Genomic DNA, 24,811 nt, shown 5'->3' with positions numbered 1-24,811 from the left:
TTGGGGGGTACTTAGCTTTAGAAGACTTCAGCTTCAATTCGGAAGACAAAACTCAGGTAGCAGCCGACCGGCACTCGTGCAGACTGCTTCTGCTTCGGGCTCCGCGGCAAGAAAGACTGATGTAATGGCGTTGGCTGCCTTACTTTATACTACTGATGACCTGACGTCAGTCCTGAAGTGACAACAACCGACGCAGAAATACTAAGCCTCTGGTATTTGGGACGGCTGAGGGCTTCCCTGGTAGGGAAAACCCAAATGTGATGACTGCAACAGTGAAACACGAAGAACATCCAGTGTTGCCTTGACCAGAAGGAAGCCATGAATATCATGCTTGGCCTATCTGACCTCACTTTTAGTAGTACCTTGTGGATTAAGGGTACTGGAAGGAAGGCATACAGAAGAGGTCTGCCCACCTGAAGGAGAATATATCTGCTCTCTGTGTCCCTGTTTGGTGGGTTCTGGAGAAAAACCCTTGTAAGTGTTCAGAGGACAGGCAAAGAGATCTATACTGGGTATTCCCACTGATGGGAGAATTCAGGAAAATGTCTTCAGCATCCATTTGTTGGGGTTTAGAAAGTCATTGTTCAGAGAATCTGCTATGGTGCTCTGGCTTGTTAAGTAGGATGCTATTAATGTCAGCTGCAGTTATAAGAACTGAAAGGACTGCAGAATACTGGAATGAACTGGAAATAACTGGAAGAAACTGGAATAAATGTATTTTATCTGTTAATTACCCAGAACTGTACTGAACAGGTGCCAGTCTCTCCTTTATGTGCTAAATTGTCTTCTAGCTTTCAGAATAAAAGTCGGCATACAATGTACATTAGTTAAAAATGTTTTATGTACAGTGAAGGTAGACGTCAACAATATCCATATCAAATCTCCATAACAGTGCTGATAAGCTGAAAGACTGAATTACAATGTCTGTAGCTCCTGCACTCATTATACTGTTTGTAAATTCTGTACTCAGAACGTCACATCAAACCGTCTCCAATAACAGTGCTGATAAAATAGACTGAATTATAATGCCCATAGCTTCTGCACACTTTACACTCAGAAGTACTCCTTTCCCCCTGAATAATATAATTAACATGCTGAAATGCTGGCTACTCGACTACTGCACCTCACTTTCGAGTGTCTGTACCAAATTTCTGTGGACTGTACTGCAAAGACTTGCTGCGTATTATTGATGTTGTCATATGTTATTTGCTGTGTTTGTTTTTTTTATTTTCATGGAGCTTATCTCCCCGGGTCTCTACTGAAAATGGACATATATCCAGTTAGACTAACCCGATCAACAAATGTACAACAAAATAAATAAAATAAATTAGTCCAAACTAACTTACTTATGTGTCTGAAGTACATCTCCTAATACCAAAACCTTTAGATCTTCTACAAGATAGGACAACAAAACAGCATAGCAGTTAGCACTCCAGATGTTTGTGCAGGGATTTAGGGTTCAAGTACCAAGACAGGCCATTAATTTTGGGGTTAGTAGGGTGGCCTAATGGTGCAGGGTTTGAGTCTCACAAGGAATAATTGGCTAGGCTTAAAATGGCTCGCAAGGGGAGTTAGCCTAATACTAATCTATGAACCTAAGTTTTAAATGCCTCTTTAATCTTGGTTCCCAAACCTGTTTGCACTTAATGTACTGCATGTTCTGTTAGCACATTTTATTCTTACTGAAACAATCCTTTCTATGAAACTGCATGTAAAATGTGTATGTCTACTTTAATATGGCTGAACTTCTAGACCTATGCAAAGAGAGTACTGTATTTACGTCTTAATCTACATTTACGCAAAACCTAATCGTACAGTAGTTTTTGTGCCAGAAGCCATACCTTTATGGCTAAACTGCACAAGAGGTATGAAAGAGCTCCCTCTTGTTTGTTTATGTACCACCTTACTGTGGTGTTGTCTGTTCAAATCGGCAGTGTCCCGGGGTCAGGTTGCTTAGGAAGGCTTTTACAGCCAGAAACACTGCCAGCATTTTTTATATGAGCAGTTTCCTTTTTTCTGAAGTCCAGATTCCCTACACCTTCCGTTGTCCTAAGTATGCTCTTCAGGCAATGTCTGAGCTACCTGAAGTGACAGTTTTGTCCGTCTCTAGTAGACAGAAGCTTGCCCCTGGGTTCTGCAGGATGCTCTCTTTCCATCAAATTGGCTCCTTTTCAGGCAGAGAAGGGGCACCAGAGTTTCTAAAGGTTGCGAGTGCTGCTCCCAAGTGCTTTTTATTTTTTTTAGAATGCACCGCTGTTTCCTTATGTGCAGTTTTGCAAGAGGTACAACCCCATGTACCCCAACACTCTTAGGAATTCCCTTGCTACAATTGTCTTTTTTTTCAATAGGTTCTGCACACAGTCTGTCAAACAGGAGACCTTGTCTTGTGGTAAGAAGACCTTTTATTGCACTGAGTCTATCAGTGCCCCTAGAAAAAAAAATCTTGTTTGGGGCTGTAGCTGAGATTTGCAGAGGTTGAGGGTGAGGCTCACCTTTGGGAAGTAATCCATGATGAATGGCAGAGCTGTCTGAAGTTCAATGGTGAAATTCTCCTGGATCAGGCAGTCATCCAGGAAAAGGTAAATATGAACTCCAAGCGTTCTGCCATGGGCTATAACACATGCTAGACATTTGATGAATACTCCAGAAGCAGTACATAAGCCAAGTGATAAAGCACACAACTGGTAGTGTAATCCTTCTGCCAGGAAACAAAAATATTTTTTGTGTTCCTTGGCTACAGGAACATGAAGATAGGTGTTCTTCTGGTCTAGGGTCACTATGTAAGCTCCCTGGAAGATGACGGGCAGTAGTTTTTGCAAGGTTAGCATTTTGAACTTTGGCATGTGAAGAAACTTGTTTAGCTTTAACAAGTCTAAGATTGTTCTCAGAGTTCCTTCATTTCTTGGGACCAGGAATATTCTTGAGTAGAACCCTGTGCCCTCTACTCCTGTAGGGACTGGTTGAACAGATCCTTGTTGAAGAAGCTCTGCTAGTATTAGTGGAAGAAGTCCCTCTTGGTTTTTTGGGGGTTTTGACCATCCTAGAAATGAGGGCTCTGAACTGGATGAAATAGGACTCCTTTTATAATATTTAAGATCCACTGGTCCCTGGTGATGACTTTCCACTGTTGTTGGAAGAAGGAAGGTCTCCCTGCTACAAAGAGGCAGTTCAGGTGTTTTTTTTGGGAGAGGAGAAAGGTGCTGTTGATAGGCACTGGATCCCCCGGGTCTAGATCACTGAACAGCTTGTCACTTTCTGCTCTGTCCTGATCTCTTGCCTCAGGGAGGCCTCCTTTTTTCTTGTCTTGGAGGCAGTGGCCAAGAGTAAGAGGGGTAATTCCTGTTGTATCTAGGTGTTTGAGACAAATAAAATGTTTTAACAGTTTTAAATTACTTCCCTTTTTATCTATTTTTTCAAAAACTTTCTCAGTGAGGGTACCAAAGAAGAACTACTTACCCAGTGGGGCATGGAGTTCCACTTTCACCTTGTCTGAGAGGGCTTATGTCCTCAGCCAGATGTGTGCATGTATAATAGAGCCCATTACAGCCGCCTTAGATGACTCATCCACTGCATCGTAGGCACATTTTAGTGAGTGCCTGAACACCAGGATGGCTGATCTAGCTGTCTTCTGTATGTCCATCTGCAGGCTCTTGTCTGAGATCCCCTCTGACATAGCAATGATCCTTTCTTGTAAAGACTCCATGCACTTATGAAATTGGAAATTAAAAGCCCTTATAGCCAGGACAGCTGAATTACAAGTCTTTTTACCAAAGCTATCAAACATACTGCTCTCATTGTCACATGGTAAAGGATGTCTGGCTGCACCCTTAGGAGCTCGCTTGGCACATTCAGGAGACACCATTGAGGGATCTCCCTGTGGGTTTTTGTAAAGATGCTTGTGGGTGTCAAGCATTTAACAGAAGTGATCTAGCTTCCTGGAGCAGGAGGAAGGGAGTCAGGATGCAGAGAGATATCCTCAATGACATCATCCAGAACCATGTGCATAAGTGGAACGGCTAAAGGTCTTGGAAATAGCAGGCTCAGAAGCCCTCGGTAATGGGTCTAGGCCTGAGAAACTCTCTGCTCTCCAAACTGAATGCTTTCTTTATCTTGAGCAGAGTTTCCCAAAGGTTAAGTCCTCTGGGGGCAGGGGGTGTTGGGGAGGAAAGGGTGTCATTTGAAACTGACTCGGGGTGAAAGACTGAGGAGGGAGATGTTCAACATAAGACATCTCTTCCTCATTTTTGGATTCAGTGTCATCTGAGCCCTACTAGAGAGAGACATCTGCTTTCCGCAGGAGAAGCTGAAGGCTGAGGCAGTGTGGGCTGGGACAAGCTAACCAGCTTCTTGGGTTTAGGTGCCCGGGGTTCTGAAATTAAGGTCTACCCCCAGCACTGTTTTAATAAAGTGAACAAACTGCCAAATAAGGCATCTTTGTGGGGGATATTTCAGGTCTAGTTTCTCATAAAGGTAAGTGCTTCCTCCTACACTTACTCTTCTCATGTACCTCCATGGGAAGAGAAACAAGAAGAAACACAGAAAAGGCTGAAGGCCCTCCATGCAGCGAAGCCTCAAGACCCAATGACACAGGATGTGCTGGAGCCAGCTGATGCACATCCAAGGATGCAGAACATGGAAGGTATCTGTATAGACCAGACAACTGATGAGGCTCCTACCTCTGAACAGGAGAGGATCCTCTCAACAATGTCAAAATCAGTAGCCAAAGTCAGATGGCCAAACCCGGAAAGTACAGTTGTGTACACTTACCATAAATGTAGATGTTCGAGTGTATTCACTGTTGCAGTTATTACATTTGGGTAATCTGCTGGCAAGTTGCCCTCAGTCAGCCTGATTAACAAAGTCTTAGGTCCTGTGTCTGTTGCTGTCCCTTCTTCCATGACGTCAGGTCGTCATGGGTATAAAACATGCAGCCGACGCCATTACATCAGTTTTTCTTGCCCCAGATGTCAGGTGCCCCTCAAATGGGGAGCAAATAAAATTATAAAACACAAAAAATATACCTCCAATCCCAAAAGCAAATACACCAAATGGGCTTTTAAGCATAGTGAAAGAAAGTAGAGGTATAGCCAGAGAAAAATAGGGGGCTGGAGGGAGGGTAACCAGGACTGCAACAGTGAATACACTTGCGCATCTACATTTATGGTAAGTGTACACTCGAACATGTACATTTATGGTAAATGTACACAACTGTACTATGTTCCTCGTGTTTCACTGTTGCAGTCATTACATTTGTGTAGATTCCCAAAGCTATGGTTGGGTGGAGGGAATTATACAGCATTAGGACCAGCTATAAGGCCCTGCAGGACAGCAGTGGCAAAGCCAGCTCTGGATTTAGAGCTGGCTTTGCCACTGCTATCCTGCAGTGGCAGTGGCAAAGCCAGCTCTGGATTTAGAGAAAAATGGTAAATGGTAATTTTGGTGAATGTATGAACTGAGCTCCAAGTAGCAGCTTCTAGAATGTCCCTGGTAGGAACACCTCTGAGAAAGGCTGTAGAAGTAGATGCAGCCCTGGTGGAATGGGATCTGATCCCCTGGGGGATAGTTTTTCCATGGTGCATATAGCAGACACGAATACAATGGCTTATCCATATGGAAATGGTTTGCTTAGAAATAGCCTTTCCCTCTGCCCCTGCAGCAAATGCCACCAGCAGTTGGTCAGATTTTCTTTGAGATTTGGTCCTGTTTAAGTAAAATCTAAGTTGTCTGTGTACATCCAATGAATGCAGAATTCGCTCCCCCTTGTTCTGTGGATTGGGAAAGAAAGTTGGCAAATGAATGGTCTGATTAAGAGCCACACTGGATACCACCTTGGGCATGAAGGATGGATTGGTCCTGAGAGATACCCTGTCCACATGAAAAATGATGAAAGGCTCCACTTCCATAAGAGCCTGTAATTCGGAAATCCTTCTAGCTAAAGTGACTGCTAAAAGGAAAGCTGTTTTCCAGGAGACATTTTAAGTCTGCAGTAACAGCTGGCTTGAAAGGCGGGAGAGTGAGCTTTTCCAATACAAAATTGAGGTCCCAGGCAGGGGTTGGAGCTCTCCTGAGTGGTCTTAAGTTTTTGGCCCCTCTGAGATACTGCTTTAGCAGAGGATGAGAGAAGAGGGGAGGTTCTGTGTTGTAATGAGCTGAAATGGCTGAGGCATGGATTTTTATGGAAGAAAAGGACAGGCCCTTGTGAAGCCTCTCAGTTAAGTATTGTAAAATCTGAAGAATGTTGGGCACTGTTGTGCTTATCCCTTAAGATTGACTCCAGGCACAGAATCTTTTCCATTTGTCAGCATAAGATTTTCTAGTACTAGGCCTTCTCGCCTCCAAAATGACATCCATCACAGGTTTGCTGAGGGATGCTAAGGGTGAATTTAGGTGATCAGCCACGCTGCAAGATTCAAAGTTTGGAGCTGTGTGTGCAGAATTTGGTTGTTCTGCTGAGACAGTAAGTAAGGTGTCTGAGGCAGGTGCCATGGTGGAAGGTGTGACACGTTGTGCAGGACTGGGTACCAGTGTTGGCGAGGCCAGTCTGGAGCAATCAGAATAATTTTTGGTTTGTCCTGTTTGACTTTTAGTAGAACTTTGGAGAGCAGAGGCAGAGGGGGAAAGGCATAGACTGATAGGTTTTTCCAGCTGAAGGATACAGCATCCACTTTCCAGGCTTTTTTGTGATGAGTTCTTGTGCAAAATTTGTCCAACTGATAGTTGTGAAGTGAGGCAAAAAGATCTATGCCTGGGCTTCCCCATTTACATGTCAACATGTTGAAAATCCATGGTTCCAGTTTCCATTCGTGTGGGTCCATGAGATTTCTGCTTAGTTCGTCTGTCAGAGTATTCAGCTTTCCTGGCAGGAACTGAGCTTGTAGTTGTACTTGATAGGTGAAGGCAGTGTTCCACAATGCCATGGCTAGTCTGCAAAGGGGGTAGGAGTGTGTAACCCCCTGCTTGTTTATGTACCACATAACCATGGTGTTGTCTGTCTTTATCATTAATTGTCCTGGATGAAGGTAGTCCTTGAAGGCTGTCACTGCATTCTGTACGGCTAGCATTTCTTTTTGATTGATATGAAGGTGCACTTGATTTGGGCTCCATTTGCCCTGAATGCACTTCCTGGCCAGATGTGCCCCCCAAGCATAGTCTGATGCGTCTGTAGTTAGGGTTTGGGTGGCAGGGGGTGGTGTGAATTACAGTCCCTTGTTTTGGTGGCAGACCTCTGCCCACCATAGGAACTCTAGTTGCAGGCAAGGAATGATAGGAATCACTGTTTTCAGGCTGTGACAATGCTGACTCCATAGACTTTTTAAGTACCACTGAAGTTTCCTCATATGCAGTCTTGCATATGGAATTAGAAGAATGCAGGAGGCCATGAACCCCAAGGTTTGCAGTATTTACCTTGCAGAAAGCAGGGTTTTTGTGGCCACCTGTTTGAAGCAAGTCACCAAATGAATTTGCTTCTCTGGTGTAAGGAAAGCTATCTGGTCAGTGTATTCAAGCTTGTACCCAGGAATGTAAATTTTTGAGAGGGTACCAGTTGTGATTTCTTTTTGTTTATAGTGTACCCTAGACAAGTTAGAACCCTTTTTACAAACGCCAGATGGTTTAGAAGAGTGTCCTTGTTTTCTGCCTGAATTAGACAATCGTCCAGGTATGGATATATTTGAATATTTCTTTGCCTGCAAAATGCAATTACTGGAGCCAGGCACTTTGTAAAGACCCTGGGTGCAGTAGATAAGCCAAAGGGCAGTGCAGAGAACTGGTAATGCAAGTAGCCTGCTTTGAAGCGGAGGTATCTTTTGCAAGATTCCCTGATTGGGATATGCAGGTAAGCCTCTTTTAAATCTGGACTTGCCAACCAGGCATCTTTGCCTAGCATAGGAAGTAACTGGTGAAGAGTCAAAATTTTGAGTTTTGAAATATCTAGAAAGGTATTTAGAGTAGATAAGTTCAGAATTGGATGCCATGATTTGTCTTTTCTGGGTACCAGGAAAAGTCTTGAATAGAAACCTTGTCCCTTTTCCTCTTCTGGTATTGGTTGAATAGCCCCCATGCTTATAAGGGAAAGTACTTGTTTCTGGGCCTCTGCCCACTGATTTGGGGGCAGGTCTGGCCATCCGTTTGGATTTGGCAACGTGTGGAAATGAAATCTGTATCACTGGGATACTATATTTAAAACCCATTTGTCCTGGGTTATAAGTTGCCAGTTTCTTGCATGAAGAGCCAGTTTTCCCCCCAAAGGTGTGGCTAAAAGGTAAGTGCTTGGTAAGTGTAAAGGGAAGTCATTGAGACTGCTTACCATAGGGAGGTGTCTTGTTGTTTCCAGATTTGGATGAGGAGGCACTCCATTGTTTTGTTCTGAAAGTCCCTTGTGATTGAAACCCGGAGCCTTTGGAATGTCTGTGTTTGACTTGAGTGGCTCTCGAAGGAACTGGAAAGGTCCAGTTCTTAGTAGGCCAGTGCCTACTAAATCTTGGAGGTTACACTTGTAAGAAATCTTTCACAGTTTGCACAGATTTAGCTTTATCTTCCATCCTTTATAAAACTTCTTCAGCCTTATTACCAAAGAGATGATCCTGCTGTAAAGGAACATCCAACAATTTTGCTTTAACATGATCAGGCAGATTTTGCTCTTTGAGCCAAGCTTGCTTTCTTAGCACAGATCCAGTTACAGCAGCCCTGCAAGAGGCCTCCAAAGAATCAAAACCACATTGCAAAGTATGTTTTCCAACTTGTTCAGCTGAATGCAATAAATCCTGTAAATCTTTGTTTTCCACACAGTCAGAAATTAACATTTTCTGTTTAAGCAGTCATATGATATGCTGTTGATATTTTAGCATATGAAATTGACACTTTAAAGCCCTGATTGCCAAGGTTGCAGAAGTGTAAACCTTTTTACCCCATCTATCCAGCGCCCTGGAATCTCTATCAGAAGGGGTAGGATTTTTAGCAGTAGAAGCCTTAATGCCCCTGGGACTCTGAGAAATGGTTTCAGGATCTGCAACAGGATTTTTGAAAATAAATTTGTGGGAGTCAGGAACCCTGTAGTATCTGTCTGGCTTACAAGGAGCCAGAGGCAGAGAATCAGGAGCCATACTAGATTCTGACAAAACATCATCAACAATGTCTAAAACAGGAGGTATAGCCAAAGGCCTATGCTGAGGAAGAAGAAGAAAATCCCTAAGTCTCTTTTTAGACTCAGAGAAATCCAGACTTTCCCAATGGAAATATTCCCTTAAGGTATGTAAAGTTTCCCCAAAAGAAAAATCCTCAGGGGGAGAAGCAGAAGGAATGGAATCTTCTGCATCAGAGTCCTCATAAGTAGGTATATACAATTCCTGGTCATTAGAAGAGTCAGAAGAAATAGAATGCTGTTCAGAAGGATTCATAATCAATGTCTTGCCTAGGCCGCTTAGAAGAGGGGGGGGGGGGTGGCTACCCCTGATCAGAGTAATTAAATCTTCAGCCATTTTGATCATTTTTTTTGAGGCATAGGGGCCTGCACATGTGGCCAAATCTGTAGGCCTGAAAACACCCTCAGAAGCCGGTGCCTGCACAGCGGCTCTGGACCCATCCAAGGTAGAGACATCTGCAGGTTTCATAATTGATGCACCTCGTGGCATAACGGATTCCGAATGGGTCTCAGTAGAGGCCTGGGAATCAGAAGTAGCAGGTATCAGGGGCTGTGAAAGTGCCTCACTGAGAACCGGCGAACTGGCGACTGGCTTAGAAGAAGCGTCGTCGGCAGCTTTGGACCTCAACGGCCTGTCTCTGTCTTTTTCTTTGCATTTTTTAGGTATTCCAGTAGTTGGATTGGTAACAGACGACATTTCTGGATAATTAAAGCGTGAGCCAAAATATTTATAAGCAAAAATGTACCAACGTTTGATAGTGTGTTGATTAAATAAAGCACAAAACTGACAGCAAGGTACGTTGTGGTCAGGGCCTAGGCAAGGAATACAGTACAAATGAAAATCCTTATGAGGTATTTGCTTCCCACAGGTAATGCAATTATTAACTTTTACTGACATCGGTAAGAAGTAATAAAAAGTTTCCCCAACGGGGTACTTAGCTTTTTAGTTGAAGACTTCGGATCTGAAACTCGAAAATGAAAATTTCAGGAGTTGGCGGACCGGCACTTGCAAACTGCTTCGGGCACCGCACGGAAAGAAAAACTGATTTAATGGCGTCGGTTGCAGGTTTTATACCCCTGACGACCTGACGTCATGGAAGAAGGGACAGCAACTGACGCAGTCCCCAAGACTTTGTTAATCGGGCCAACTGAGGGCAACCTGCCAGCAGATTACCCAAATGTAATGACTGCAACAGTGAAACAAGAAGAACATCTCCTTGGATCAGATTCCCAGAAGCAGGGTGTACCTCTCCCAGACCTCTCATAAGCAGGCAGGTGTGACTTTAATCCTTCATTAGTTAAGGGCAGCTGGTAACTACAGACGTCTGCATGAAAGGTGTGGGCAGTTTTGTGAAGAGGAGGACATGACCAATACCTGGACTTTGATTTACATACCCTCATACTAATTTAGCAATAGTCTAGGATCACTTGAAAGATTGCTCTTGTTCCGTGTACTTTGTACCTTCAAATGCCTCCATTTTCAATCAGATGAGATGAAAAATACCACACATTTCTTCCTTGTCTATAGGTTACTGGGCTGCAATATAAAATTCTGGAAATGCCAGATAAAATGCTGGTTACCAAAGCAGAAGTGGCACAGCTTAAGCAGGTCCTGGCTTCAAAAACTAACAGCAGCAACATTTAACAGGTTGCAGCTTTGCAGTTATCCAATATAGTATTTCCAAGATGAATGTTTGGTTTAAACTCATTTGAATGGATCAAGATCTGAAGATCCAAACTGGCAAAAGGGAGAAAAAAACCTAAGCCATGACCTTCCACTGCCCCACCCCCACCCCCCACACACATACAGACACACACCTTGCCTGAATCACAACACCATGGTGTGTGCCAAAAGGGGAGGGGGTGCATGGACTCCTTATTATGTTACACAGACAGACAAAAGATACTAAATCAGGGACTGTATGATGGGAAATTGCAACACCAAATATTGAGAGCTTCTAAAGTCAGCTCTGGTCTTATACAATCCAAAAAACAAATGTCTACAAGATAAACACAAAGCTGTAATGCACATATCAAAGAATACCAGAAAAAATACAAAATAAGAACAAACCTTGTCCATGCTGAACAATGCTTGATACTGAGGAATAACAGCATTGCGTGGCTCTGTAAGAATACGCACTAAGGTAGGCTCATCTAAGCTGTGTAGTGGTACAACTACAGGTAACCGGCCAACAAACTCTGGAATCATTCCGAACTCAATGAGGTCTCTGGCTTCTACATGTCGAAGTAAACGATCCTTCTCTTCATTTTCCTGTATGGTATTAGCCTCATTACTTGTATTAGCTAGATCTGCAGCTGCTGCTGCCCTTCTGCCTTTTCCTAAGTTGGCAGGAGTTCCAAATCCAAGGTACTATTACAAAAACAAAAGAAAGAAAACAGAAGGCTAAGCATAGCAAAGAAAACATTTGTATGTGAAAAAATACATACATACAGATAAACACACACACACACACACACACACACACACACACACATATATATATATATATATATATATATACATACATACATACATACATACACAGACATACACGGTTTCACTTCAGAATCCTGAACTTCATAATCCTGAACCCAAAATCCTGAATCACAAAATACTGAAAATATACAGCACACAAAGAATGACAATATTCCAGAACAAGGACACAGAGTCACACATACAAGACAAAGGATAGCACTTTTCATCAAGTATGGGCAGGGGGGCAAGCCCCCCTGCACCGTCCCATGTGGGGGCTGCACCCCCACACCCCCTGCTAATTAAATATATAAACCCCAAGACTGCACTCCACAGAATAAAATGGCAAACATACCATCACATGTGTTCATGACTGCCTGTTGTAACCTTAGTAACCTTCCCTTTTAACTTGCTATACTACAACATAACTCGTGACAGTGTAGTGAAGTGCAGTCTTGGAGTTGATATATTTAGGTAGCAGGGAGTGGGGGGGGTGCAGCCCCCCCATATTGGGGTGCAGGGGGGCTTGCCCTCCTGCTTATATTTAGTGGAATGTAATCCGGTTTGTGTTCTCTATAGTCAGTATATATATCCTGTGTGTTTTCAGTCTTTTGGGATTCAGGATTTTGGGTTTCCAGATTATGAAGTTTTCTGAAATTCAGGATTGTGATATTTCAGGATTCTGAAGTGAAACCATATACACACATACGCACATATAAAAATTATAAAATCACACACACACACACACACACACACACACATATATATATATATATATATATATATATATATATATATGTATATATATAAATAAATAAATAAAATATACATTTATATGTGTGCATAAACATACATGTATATGTATGCATTTTTCTTTTTGCAAAACAGAGAAAAGTATTCTTTCTTGTTTCAGTTTCTTATATTTTAACAAAGTTAGAGGGAATTTAAACATACTGGCACTTCTAAACCAAACCTATGCAACTGCTATAGTACATGCTAATTTGAATAGTTGAAAAAAATAACTATGACTGTACCAAGTCAGCCATTTCTGCATCTATTTGAAAGTACAGCTTATCTTTTCTCATAGTCAGTATCCCAAGGATAATGTTCTCCCAGAATATTTTAACACTGTAGGACAGTATAAAAATATAAACTGTTTACAGACAGCTATGGTTTGCAGGGTGGCCACACCTCCTGCACATCCAATGTGGGGGGCTGTACCCCCATGTCCCCATTTCTAAATATACTACCTCATAAGTCACACAATCCTGGAGAAAGTGTATTTCACTTTTTTCCAAGGTGGTGTGACCCTGGGAGTAGTACATTTAGAGATTAGAGGACTGAGGGGGGGGGGGGGCACAGACCTCACACTGAGATGGTGTAAAAAGATGACTGCAATACTGCAAATGATATAATAAGCCAGCAATGGTAAAACTGTGTATGGGAATCTTGTCATAGGGTGGTGGGGTATATAGGATAATGGTCCACTATATCAACTAACAATTCTACAATTTCAATTCTATAAATGAGGTTGGGTAAAAAAAAAAAAAAAAAAACAGCTATCAAGGAAGTACTGATCAAATGTAAATTTTTAACATACCATGGCTAAAGAAGTTTCATATAAGCGATGTGAACAGCCTTAAAATGTACTGCAGTGAGCTACTGGACATCTGTTAATCTATACACCAGTGTTCCATGTTTTTCTAAAATGATAACCGATAAGAATTGCCAACTCACACACATCTATACATGGAGACTAATTGCATATTATCTAACCACTGTTTCATTGTCTGCCTTAATCTATTTCATCATTCACTGTTACAAGTGTTTGAAAATGAAGATCACTATAAAAGCACAGTGCTTAAAGTATTAGCTGAAGAACAGTTATTAACATTAAAAATAGTGCCTGATGACAATTTTTTTTTTAGATTTGCTTCCACATGATTTGAGTAGAACAAATACTAATATCCACAGCACTACTTCCAGCCAAAAATATCCAGTGTTTGAGAGGAAATGTACAAAGCTGAGAACAGTGAGGAAAAGGTACCGAAGTATAAAAAAGGTACAGTTTTGTACCTACCATAAATGTAGATGTTCGAAGATCCACATTGCTGCAGTCCTTACACTTGGGTAGTCCGCTGTCCTCGGTCGGCCCGAATATCAAAGTATAAGGCTGACGTCGGTCAAGGTGCATTTGACTGACATCAGGACGTCAGGGTACAAATGCGCATGACCGACGTCATATCCTCAGTCTTTTCTTGCCCCAGATGTCAGAAGACCCTAAAAATAAAGGTCAAAACCAAAAGACAGCAAACAAACAACCAACCATCCTAGCACTAAAAATATGTACAATATATACAATATACACCATATTGACAACCCAACCCACACAACCGCCTCTAACTACAGAGGGAAGGAGGGAGGGTAAATTGGACTGCAGCAATGTGGATCTTGAACATCTACATTTATGGTAGGTACAAAACTGTACTATGTTCTTCATCTCACATTGCTGCAGTCCTTACACTTGGGTAGAATCCCAAAGCAGAGGTAAGGGAGGATGGCCAAACTATAAGGAAGCAGGAGCTGCCAAAATGCCCTGCAAAACAGCAGTGGCAAAACCAGCCCTGGATTTAGAGTAAAGTGGTAGGTGATAATGCCTAGAGAAAGTATGCACTGAACTCCAAGTAGCTGCCTCCAAAATATCCTTAGTTGCCACCCCTCAAAAAGCTGTCAAGTGGCAGTAGCCCTAGTGGAATGAGGCCTAATCCCAGCTGGAATCTCCTTGCCATGATGGGAATAACAGAAAGCAATGCAAAACCCAATCCACTTAGAAATAGTTTGTTTTGACACAGGCTTGCCCTGAGAACTCAAAGCAAAAGAAACAAATAACTGCTGAGACTGCCTGAACCCTTTAGTTCTGTCCAAATAATATCGCAACTGCCTGTGTACATCTAAAGTGTGCAAAATCTTTTCCCCTTTATTTTGGGGATTTGCATAAAAAGTAGGCAAATGAATAGTTTGGTTTAAAGCCACACTAGAAACCACTTTAGGCATAAAGGAAGGATTAGTGCGTAAAGATACCCTATCCTTATGCAAAATTAAGCAAGGCTCAACCGCCATAAGGCCCTGCAACTCAGCAACCCTTCTTGCAGAGGTAATAGCCAACAAAAAGCAGTCTTCCATGATAAAAACTTTAATTCAGTAGTAGCTGCAGGCTCAAAAGGTTGTAGAGTGAGTTTCTCCAACACAAAATTGAGATCCCAAGCAGGAGTAGGAGCTCTTCGTGGGGTCTTATATTCTTTGCCCCTCTAAGAAATTGCTTGAACAAAGGATGAGAAAACAATGGTGGGTCACAATCATAGTGAGCCGAAATTGCTGCAGCATGAACCTTAATAGAAGAGAAGGACAAACCTTTGTCCAGTAACTCAGTAAGATATTGAAGAGCCACACTTAAATTAGGCTCAGAAACATCAAAATCCTTTGCTGCACTCCAAAATAAAAATCTCTTCCATTTATCTGCGTACACTTTCCTTGTACTAGGCCTTCTAGCTTCCAAAATAACATTCAAAACTTGCTGTGGAAGTGGAGGCCCACTATGGTTCAAAACAGAATATGCCAGGCTGTTAGGTGCAGAGAGTGAAGCTTGACATTGAGCAAATGACTGTCCTCCTGAGACAACAGGTGTGGAATCAAGGCAAAGGCCATGGAGGCTTCCGTACCAGGCTTCTCAGTAATGGGTACCAATGCTGTCGAGGCCAATCTGGAGCTATCAAAATCATCCTTGGTTTGTCTTGTCTGGCCTTTAGTAGTACCTTTGGGAGGAGAGGCAGAGGCGGAAAGGCATACACATGAAGATTGCTCCAATTGAAAGAAAGAGCATCCACTTTCCAAGCTGTGGGATGAAACCTTTTTGTGCAAAACTTTGGCAGCTGGTGGTTTAGTGGAGAAGCGAACAGATCTATGTCTGGAGTTCCCCATGACACTGTCAATTTCTGAAATACATGAGGATCCAATTTCCACTCGTGGGGATCCATAATTTGTCTGCTCAACACATCTGCTAAGGAGTTCTGTGATCCGGCAGAAACCTTGCCTGAAGGTTTAGCTGTAAACTGAGAGCAGTCTCCCACAAAATCATTGCTTGCCTGCATAGAGGATAAGAATGTGTTCCGCCTTGCTTGTTGATGTACCACATGACAGTTGTGTTGTCTGTTAGAATCAACACCTGCCCTGGAAGAAGTAAATCCTTGAAAGCTATTAATGCAAACTGGACTGCTAACATCTCTTTCAAGTTGATATGTAGATGTTGTAGTCTGGCAGGCCACTTGTCTTGTATCCACTTTCCATTCAGATGAGCTCCCCAAGCTTTGTCTGAGGCATCTGTCGTTAGAATCTGACTCGCCTCTGGCCGGGTCACAGAGAGTCCCTTGTTTAGGTATCATTCCTGAGCCCACCACAACAATTCCTTTTGAATGCAAGGTATTATTTGAATGACAGTGTCCAAATCCTGGCAGTGCTGTGTCCATACATTTTGAGATACCATTGTAGCTTCCTCATATGCAGTTTGGCATTGGGAAGCACCAGAATACAAGATGCCATGAACCCCAAGGCTTGAAGGACTGTCCTTGCAGTCAGCCTGGACTGATGAGACAACTGATGAAAGTAAAGGGAAAGATTCTTTTGTTTGTCCGGGGTCAAAAAGGCCATCTGGGATGCTGTATTCAGCCTCACACCCAGAAAGCACATGTCCTGAGAGGGTACTAGACTGGACTTTATTTCGTTCACAGAATACCCCAGGCATCTTAGCACTGCTATCACATAATCCAAATGACGAAGAAGCTCGTCCCTTCCTTGAGCCAGAATCAGGCAATCGTCCAAATAAGGATAGATCTGTATTCCTTTTAACCTGAGGAAAGCTATCACTGGAGCCAGAACTTTCGTGAACACTCTGGGCAGTAGATAAGCCAAAGGGCAATGCAGAGAACTGATAATGAGAAGTCCCAGCTCAAAACGCAGATACTTCCTGCAACTCAGTCTGATAGGAACATGAAGATAAGCCTCCTTGAGATCCAAAGTTACCATCCAATGATCTTTGCCCAGCAGAGGTAAAAGCTGCTGTAACGTCAACATTTTGAACTTGGGAATGTCCAGATAAGTGTTGAGGATAGATAAGTCCAAAATTGGTCTCCACGTGTTCCCTTTCTTTGGTACTAGGAACAGGCGAGAATAAAATCCTAGGCCCACTTCTGGCATAGGGACCGGCTGTATGGCCCCTATTTGGAGTAACAGAGAAATTTGCTTGTGAGCCTCTATTCTTTGTTGAGGAGGAACGTCCGGCATGCCTTTGAAAGGAGGCAAGGTATGGAAATAAAACCTGTAACCGTGGTGTATGATATCCAATACCCATCTGTCTTGGGTAATTAAACTCCAATTTTCTTTGAAAAGTGCCAACCTTCCCCCCAAAGGTGCTGCCAGACGAGAAGGCTCTGGCAGCTGAAAAGGTAGGTCATTGGGTCTGTTTATGAAAGGACTGACCCCTGCCCTCACCCGAAGACTGTGCAGGAGAACTCCCTGTTCTAGGCCTGAAAGAGCCCTGAGCTCTGCCCCTACCATGTCTAGATCTACCTCTAGACTGGGAATCATAAGAAGGATACGTCCACCCCTTAGTAGGCCAATTTCTACTAAACTTTGGAGGCTGAACCTGCAAAAAATCTTTAACAGTCTGCATAGACTTAGCCTTGTCTTCCATTTTCTTTAAAACTGCCTCAACAGGAGAACCAAACAACACATCAGATTGTAAAGGAGCATCTAAAATCCTTGTTTTAACATGGTCAGATAAATTCTGATCCCTCAGCCAGGCGTGCCTGCGAAGAACTGACCCAGTGGCAGCCACCCTAGACGAGGCCTGTACAGCATCAAAACCACATTGCAAAGAATGCTTACCCACCTGTTCAGAAACATGTACTAAATCTTGTAACTCTTTGCAATCAATACCTTCCGCCAGAGCATCAACCTTAGACTTCAATTGTGAAAGGAGATAGTTTTGGTATTTCAACATGTGAAACTGGCAATTCAAAGCCCTCATAGCTAGAGTGGAAGAAGTATAAACTTTCTTTCCCCAGCTATCCAAGGCCCTGGCCTCTTTATCTGTAGGAACCGGATTCTTGACAACAGAAGCCTTAACACCTTTAGGCCCCTGACTAACAGTTTCTGGGTCTGCCCTAGGACTCTTAAAAAGATACTTATGAGCTTCAGGCACCCTGTAATACCTATCCGGTTTAACAGGAGCAGGAGGCAAAGAATCAGGATTAAGAGAAGCCTCTGTAAAAACATCCTCCACCACATCCAAAACAGGAGGTATAGCCAAAGGCCTATGCTGGGGTAAAAACAAAAATTCCCTAAGCCTTTTCCTGGAATCAGAGAAGTCCTGACCTTCCCACTTAAAATGCTCCCTCATGGAATGAAGAGTTTCTGAAAAGAAAAATCCTCAGGAGGAGAAGCAGAAGGAGTAGAATCATCCACATCAGAATCAGAATAAGGAGAATACTCCTGCAAGTCTTCAGCCGAAGACTCTGAAACATCTGAAGCCTGCTCAAAACTCCTAGCTCAGGCTCCACCCTAGGTCTCTTATCAGGAGGGGGCAAAGAACCCCTAATCAAAGTAATCAAATCTTCTGCCATTTTAAGCATATGCTTCTTGGGCACAGTTCCTGAAGAACTAGGGGTGACACCAACTGAAGCTAAACCTGGCCTGCCTCTGGGAGAAGCCTTGGAAACAGAAGGAGGGGGCCTAACCACCCTAGGAAGGGAGGGGAGTATAGTAACCTGAGAAGCCCCTTCAGCCTGACCTGCCTCCTGAGAGGCCACATCCTGCAATAACAAAGTCTCTCCCTGGGATCCCAAAGAAATCTCCGGTGGAACCACCGGCTCCACCGACACCTCTAAAGAACCGGCGTCCGGTACTGACGGTTCTTCTAGCCTAGGCTTAACTGCTTTGTCCTTGCGCTTCTTCGAAGAAGCGGGCGTCGGAGCATCCGACGGCATTTTATAATTGCACCGCTTCCCGAAGACTAACCTGGCACAATCTAACCTTCTCTTTATAGTGCGCTTATTGAATCTAGCACAAGAGCGACACCCAACAACGTCGTGCTCAGGCCCTAAACAAGGAATACACAAAGTATGATAGTCTCTATGCGGTATCTGTTTCCCACAAGAAATACAATTATTCACTTTTTCTGACATCCGGTAAACCACTGAGGCAAGAAAAACTAAAATATTCTAACGGGTACTTAGCCAACTTTGACTCGGTCTGAAACTCCGAAATCGAAAAATTTCAGAACGCCAACCGGCACTTGCAATGCTGCTTCTGCATCGGACCATGCGGCAAAAAAGACTGAGGATATGACGTCGGTCATGCGCATTTGTACCCTGACGTCCTGATGTCAGTCAAATGCGCCTTGACCGACGTCAGCCTTATACTTTGATATTCGGGCCGACCGAGGACAGCGGACTACCCAAGTGTAAGGACTGCAGCAATGTGAGATGAAGAACATCATAAGGCTCTCTGGAGGCCAAAGGATGCCCTTAAGATAAAGTTGCCTAGTCTATTTGAATCAGAATAAACTATTGGAATAATCAAGAAAAGCTTTGATCCCTTGTACATGGCACATCACCTCTGCCCCCGGCCTTGCTTGCCTATGAGAAGATTCAGATTCAAATTGCAAGTTCATTAAGGTCCTTTAAATCTAAGCACAACTACAATAAAAACATTATTTAAAAACATAACATAAAGCTACATGTATTGCTTAAATAACGTTTGGAATATTGAAACTAGGTCACAGACAACAAGGCTCAATAAAGGTGAACATTTCACTAATGACTTTCCAAACAATGTGAACAACTTGTGCTAAATATTACCTGTCAGCTCAGAATGTGTTTCAGCAACTTCTAAAACCTGCAATATGCAATGCAGTTAACTACTTATTTTTAAAACTAATGTTCCACTGACATGAAAGCAAGGCTCCTGTCCCAAGTTTTTTTTGTGTCCTGAATTTTTTTTTAACATAGGCTTTTCCACCTTCTCAGGAAGCATTAGTTGTCCGTTGTGTCTAAAAGAAAATCCACCTTTGATGGTGATATGGATCACTACCCAACCACAGTTTATCTACGGTGTCGCAAAGTGTCTGAATCTATCCTATTTTTGGAGCCAGGGAGCATGCAAGCACCAATAATGACAAATAATTTGCACTTGGACAAAAAAAGAATCAGGATGGCTTCTGCCATATAACCTAGCATTTGAATAACCACTTGGAAAAGTGTTCTGGAGAAATATAACCAACTCAGTAGATGTAGATGCTCTTTTGGGGAAGAAAGACCTTGCCTAATTGAAAATCAAACACAACAGATACAAACACGGGCTGTTCCCTGGGGGAATACATTCTGACCCAACAGTCAAAGGAATGGGGGTTCATTTCTTAGAACAGAATACAGTGGATTAATTAGTTAATCAGTTTCTCAATAAAAGCCCTTCCTCTTATGGTGCCAAGAGACAAATAACTGTAGCATCTTTCCAAAGTGTATATTCTAATGTATGCACTGCAGGTGAATAACAGTGGTTTAATTTTCTTTTCTCCTGCATTATATAGCCACCTGAACTTACTGTTACATGCATGTAAAAACTGGACTGCACTCTATCAAATGTTTACTTTAATCACTACATGTGTTGTCGCACACATTTCTCAAATGTTGCATGATGCTAATTTAAGACAGTTTGCCGGTTCATTTTTTTCTGCATAATGACTTCTTCTGATATTTGCTAGTATCACATTTAAAGTTGACCTGCACTGTATCTACCTATGGGGTTGTGTTTCATTCCCTTTACAGCAGTTGTCCCAAACAATTTGGGAACCTGAATAAATTACTGGAGATAACTTCAGCCATCTTTTCTTGTGCAAGTAACAGCACCCCTCCCAACTTTTATTTCAGTAAACACTGGCTTAACTGACATTTATTTGGTTCCTACCCACCCACTAAACGTGCTGAGTTTTTTAATTTCAAACCTTTAATGACTTTCATTGAAAGAAAGAGTTTGACTTCCCATACAGACTATTTTTAAAACAAAAACTGTTGTGTAAGATAACAGTACACATTTAAAGTTTTAATTTGTTTTATTCTTAATCTCACATGCCTCAACTAAAAGTAGCGCCCTACCTTTCCTTCCAGTGTAACTGTGCAATTTACAACTGTTGACGCCTGTTTTAAGGCATAATAAACACTTGTGATAATAGTCTCATAACATCTTCTATTCCAGTGGCTGCCCGTCAGTCATTAGGAATACCTTGATTCTGCATTTCACTTCCACATTGCAGCATGTTACGTTATTTTTTTTTAACTGTTCTACAAAAGCTGAGAGATGCAGTGTACATTTTCACTTGTCTCTCCAATGTTTAGGAGCCCCTTCAAGTTGAAATTCTAATAATTTATTATAGGCGCAGTCTTTGTTATAAATGAAATTGCTACATGGGAGTACCCATAACAGCAGAGGCAGTCTCACCTAAATGTAATGGTTGCCAAGTGTCCTATATTTCTTTAACCAAACAAGACGTCTCTGCTGAAGAGGAGTCTCCTGCTAATCTTTTAATGTAATTATTTACAGTACTCTACCACCTGCTGCTCTCTTTCCTTCTTTTCTTCAGTCTAAAACTTTAAAATAAATGGCTAGTAATTGTTATACATTAACATTTACAATATCACTATACCACAATGCAGACCTTGAGAGTACTCTCACTACCTGTGCCCCATCACTAAACAAGTGTATCTGTTAACTATACATACATTTGCTGAAATGTACCCCTGCCCAATAATATTTTACCTCTGCTACAAAACTTATTAAAGTAAAAACCCTCAAAAAGGTGTAATCTCTGCTACACGGTAACCAAAATAATAAGCCACAAAAGGTGCTGTATCTGCAAAAATCCTTACCTGCAGTACGCCCTAAGATTTTCCTAATAGATTCTTGGAAGCTGACTGGGTCCTATCTGCTATGCTCAGACTCACTTTGCTCTATTCCCTACCCTACCCTTTCCACCCATCACTGCACAATTTCCTTCTTAACTAAAAGGACCTTACCACCCATCACTGCATAATTTCCTTCTTAAGTAAAAGGACCTTGCCACCTAGCAAACTAACCATCCAAAAACAGCTATGCATGCAATCCCACTCCACCCTAGTGGCATTCTCAAATCAAAAACATCCTTTATTTTTCTTCAGACAACCTCTAACTAGGTACACACAGACCACGGCCGGTCTCAGGCATAGGCGAACTAGGCAACCGCCTAGTGCGCCGTACAGGCCAGCCTAGTAAAGGGCACAGTTTGTGTTCATTTATTTATTTATTTTAATTAATTTACTTGTTTTATTATGCGAACACATAATAAGAAAAGTACATTAATTAAAATGAATAAATAAACCACTTTTAAACCTGTAATGTGGCCAGGAGGCTTCAACAACTACCAAAAAAAAAAAAAAAATCTTCACTCCACTACCTTTCAGGAGAAATATATGCGCATCATACACATGTACGCAGACACTGATGTAAAGACGTTCTGTGGTGGCGCGCGGAAATTAAACTAGCACTTCAAGAGAGGGATTAATTCCGTGCGTATGCATGCGGCCATTTCATTTAAAAAGGAGGTAAGTAAGTGTATTTGTGTGTGTGTGTCTGTGTAGTTTAAACCGGGTTACTGTATGCGAGAGAAAGTATGTGTATGTATGTATGTGTATGGAATTTAAATTAGTCGTTCTGTTTGAATGAGAGAGAAAGTGCATGTGTAACTGTGTAAGAGAGTAGATGTGTGTAGGAATGGAAGGTGTGTGTCTGTGTGTTGTATGAGAAAGTACGAGTGTGTGGAATTTAAACTAGTTTAGTTTTTGTGTGAAAGAGAATGCATGTGTGTGTTTCGTGAGAGAGTGGGTGTATGTGCGTGTATTGCTATGTGACAGAGAGCAGCTGTGTGTATGCAACATACCTCTCAACTGTCCAGATAAAATTTGTAGTTCTGTGATTTTCCACTTAGTCACGTAAGATAATAACACCCTATATATATAGATATAGATATATAGATATATATATAGATATATATATATATATATATATATATATATATATATATATATATATATATATATATATATATATATATAGTTTAAATGAGCAGCGTGGTTGCATTTATTTTAAGTGTGTTTTTTATACAAGTTTACATTTTTCGAATACTGAAATTTTAATGTAGGATTGATCTTAAGCTAAGCAGTTTTATATTAGTGTTTTTGTAGATCAAAAAAGTCAACAAAAATGTGTTTTATTGATAACAGCAAGGCAGGTCACAATAACACTGTTTATGGTACAATGTTTAGAAAAGTACAAAAGTTAATCTACGGTGTCTTTTAAGCACGGTTTCTAACTTCATTTGAGCACAAGCGTTGGCTGTGGCAGTATATGAAAGGCCTATGTGTACTGATATACTGAATAAAAATACCCTGATAACTGAATGTTACAGTTTTTTAACTTGCTTTATTGTAGGTTGAAAGTTTAAGTGAGTCTCCACCAAAAAGCCCCTTATTTATTTTGTTTGTTATCAATGCGGTCTTTTTCAGCAAGTGGTAAGGTTAGTAAAATACAACGTTACACCCCTTAGTAAATTTAAAGAAAAAAAAATATAATTTATTTACAGTCCACATTTTGGGTCAAGTGTGTGTACCATTTCATTGAATGGAGAACTAGTGATGCAAGGCAGATTAATGTTAAGCTTGCTTATTCTCTTTCCAGTCATGGTGTCAGTCTAATATTTTGCAGGCTTGTAGGAATCTTTAGTTATTCAGTTTGTTGGTGATGATACAGTACATTCTTGACTGTTTTCCTTAGGTGGAAGCTGAACTGCCGCCATGCCTGTTCTCAGAAGTCTGGTTCCGTTAAAATGTGTCTAGTTCAATAGATTAAAAGCTAATGTTTGGTTTGGCACTAGGAAGTATGCAGCCAGCCCCTTAAACTTGTCAATTATGCTTTCCCAAAGTGGAGAGAGAATTTCTGATGTTGATGGAACGGGTGATGATACGTATTGTTGGACAGAAGCAAGTGACCATGAACTTCTTAGTCATTTCCTATTGCAATATCACCAACTTACCAATTTTTTAATGTAATATAGGCAATTAATTTTTCAAGGGTAGCAGGCACTGAATTTGTAGATAAAAACATTAATATATAAAGTTGTTTGCCAGTAGCATCCTCTTCATTAGTTACACATTTCTTTAATGTGGAATTCAGATGATTTTACTTCTTCTTAAGGTAAGTGCATAGATGGTAATAAGAAGTTATGTACCTACCATAACGTTCATGTTAGTTGTCTTCTCACCTTCTTTCTTGCTGGATGGGTTCGGAGCCGAACCTCGGCTCCGACTCGGCCAATACTAAAGCTCGAGAGCTAATTCCACCGGCTCGAGGCTCCCCTACATCCCACAATGCTAGGTGGTAACTACTCAGATCTCGTTTGATAGCTAAACCAAGCAGTTCTGGTCTCCATAGTATGGAGAAAAAGAACCCACCTCTATATAAACCTGAATGTAAGCTACCACAAACATAAAAGGGGGAATACAGGTGGTAGAATATGTGGGAAGGAAAATCCAAAGGAAGATCCCAAAATTTCCTATCGGTCTGTCCAGGCTAGGGGGAAGGAGGGTGGGACGCAAGAAAGAAGGCGAGAAGAAGACAACTAACATGGAACGTTATGGTAGGTACATAACTTCTTAATGTTAAGTTGTCAATCTCGCCTTCATTCTTGCTGGATGGGACCGCGTCCCTAGCACCTTATTCCGGGTGGCCTATCGGAACAGACTCTTGAGAACAGTGGAACCAAAGCTGGCATGGTTTCTGGAGGCCATATCCAATTTGTAATGTAAAATGAAGGTATGAGGAGAAGCTCAAGTGGCTACTGCGCAAATGGAATCTATAGGCAGCCTGTCCTGAAAAGCTACAGATGTAGCTAATGCCCTAGTTGAATGAGCTCTAGATCTTGAAGGCAGTTTTTGATGTCTGATTTCACAGATGAAGGTAATTATAGAGGTAAGCCATCTTGAAAGGGACACCTTAGTAACTGGAAGGCCCAATTTCCCTTCCGCATAAGACAGGAAAAGTTGATCAGATTTCCTGAA

General features: G+C 41.8%; 1 protein-coding gene across 2 annotated transcripts in view; it reads right to left on the bottom strand.

Annotated features, from left to right (window-relative positions):
- CLPX (caseinolytic mitochondrial matrix peptidase chaperone subunit X) overlaps positions 1–24,811 on the bottom strand; it is a 1,745,917-nt gene that overhangs the window by 207,819 nt on the left and 1,513,287 nt on the right. For both annotated transcript variants that reach the window (XM_044078662.1, XM_044078663.1), the window contains one exon: positions 11,211–11,510. In XM_044078662.1, coding sequence (XP_043934597.1) covers positions 11,211–11,510 — 300 coding nt within the window. The remainder of the gene's footprint in view (positions 1–11,210; positions 11,511–24,811) is intronic.

This window comes from Protopterus annectens, chromosome 7.part1 (genome assembly GCF_019279795.1).
Source record: "Protopterus annectens isolate FY-2018-M chromosome 7.part1, PAN1.0, whole genome shotgun sequence".
NCBI classification, from domain to species: Eukaryota; Metazoa; Chordata; order Ceratodontiformes; family Protopteridae; genus Protopterus; species Protopterus annectens.
Note: the sequence above shows the minus strand (reverse complement) of the source record. Positions and strands in the feature narration are given on the sequence as shown.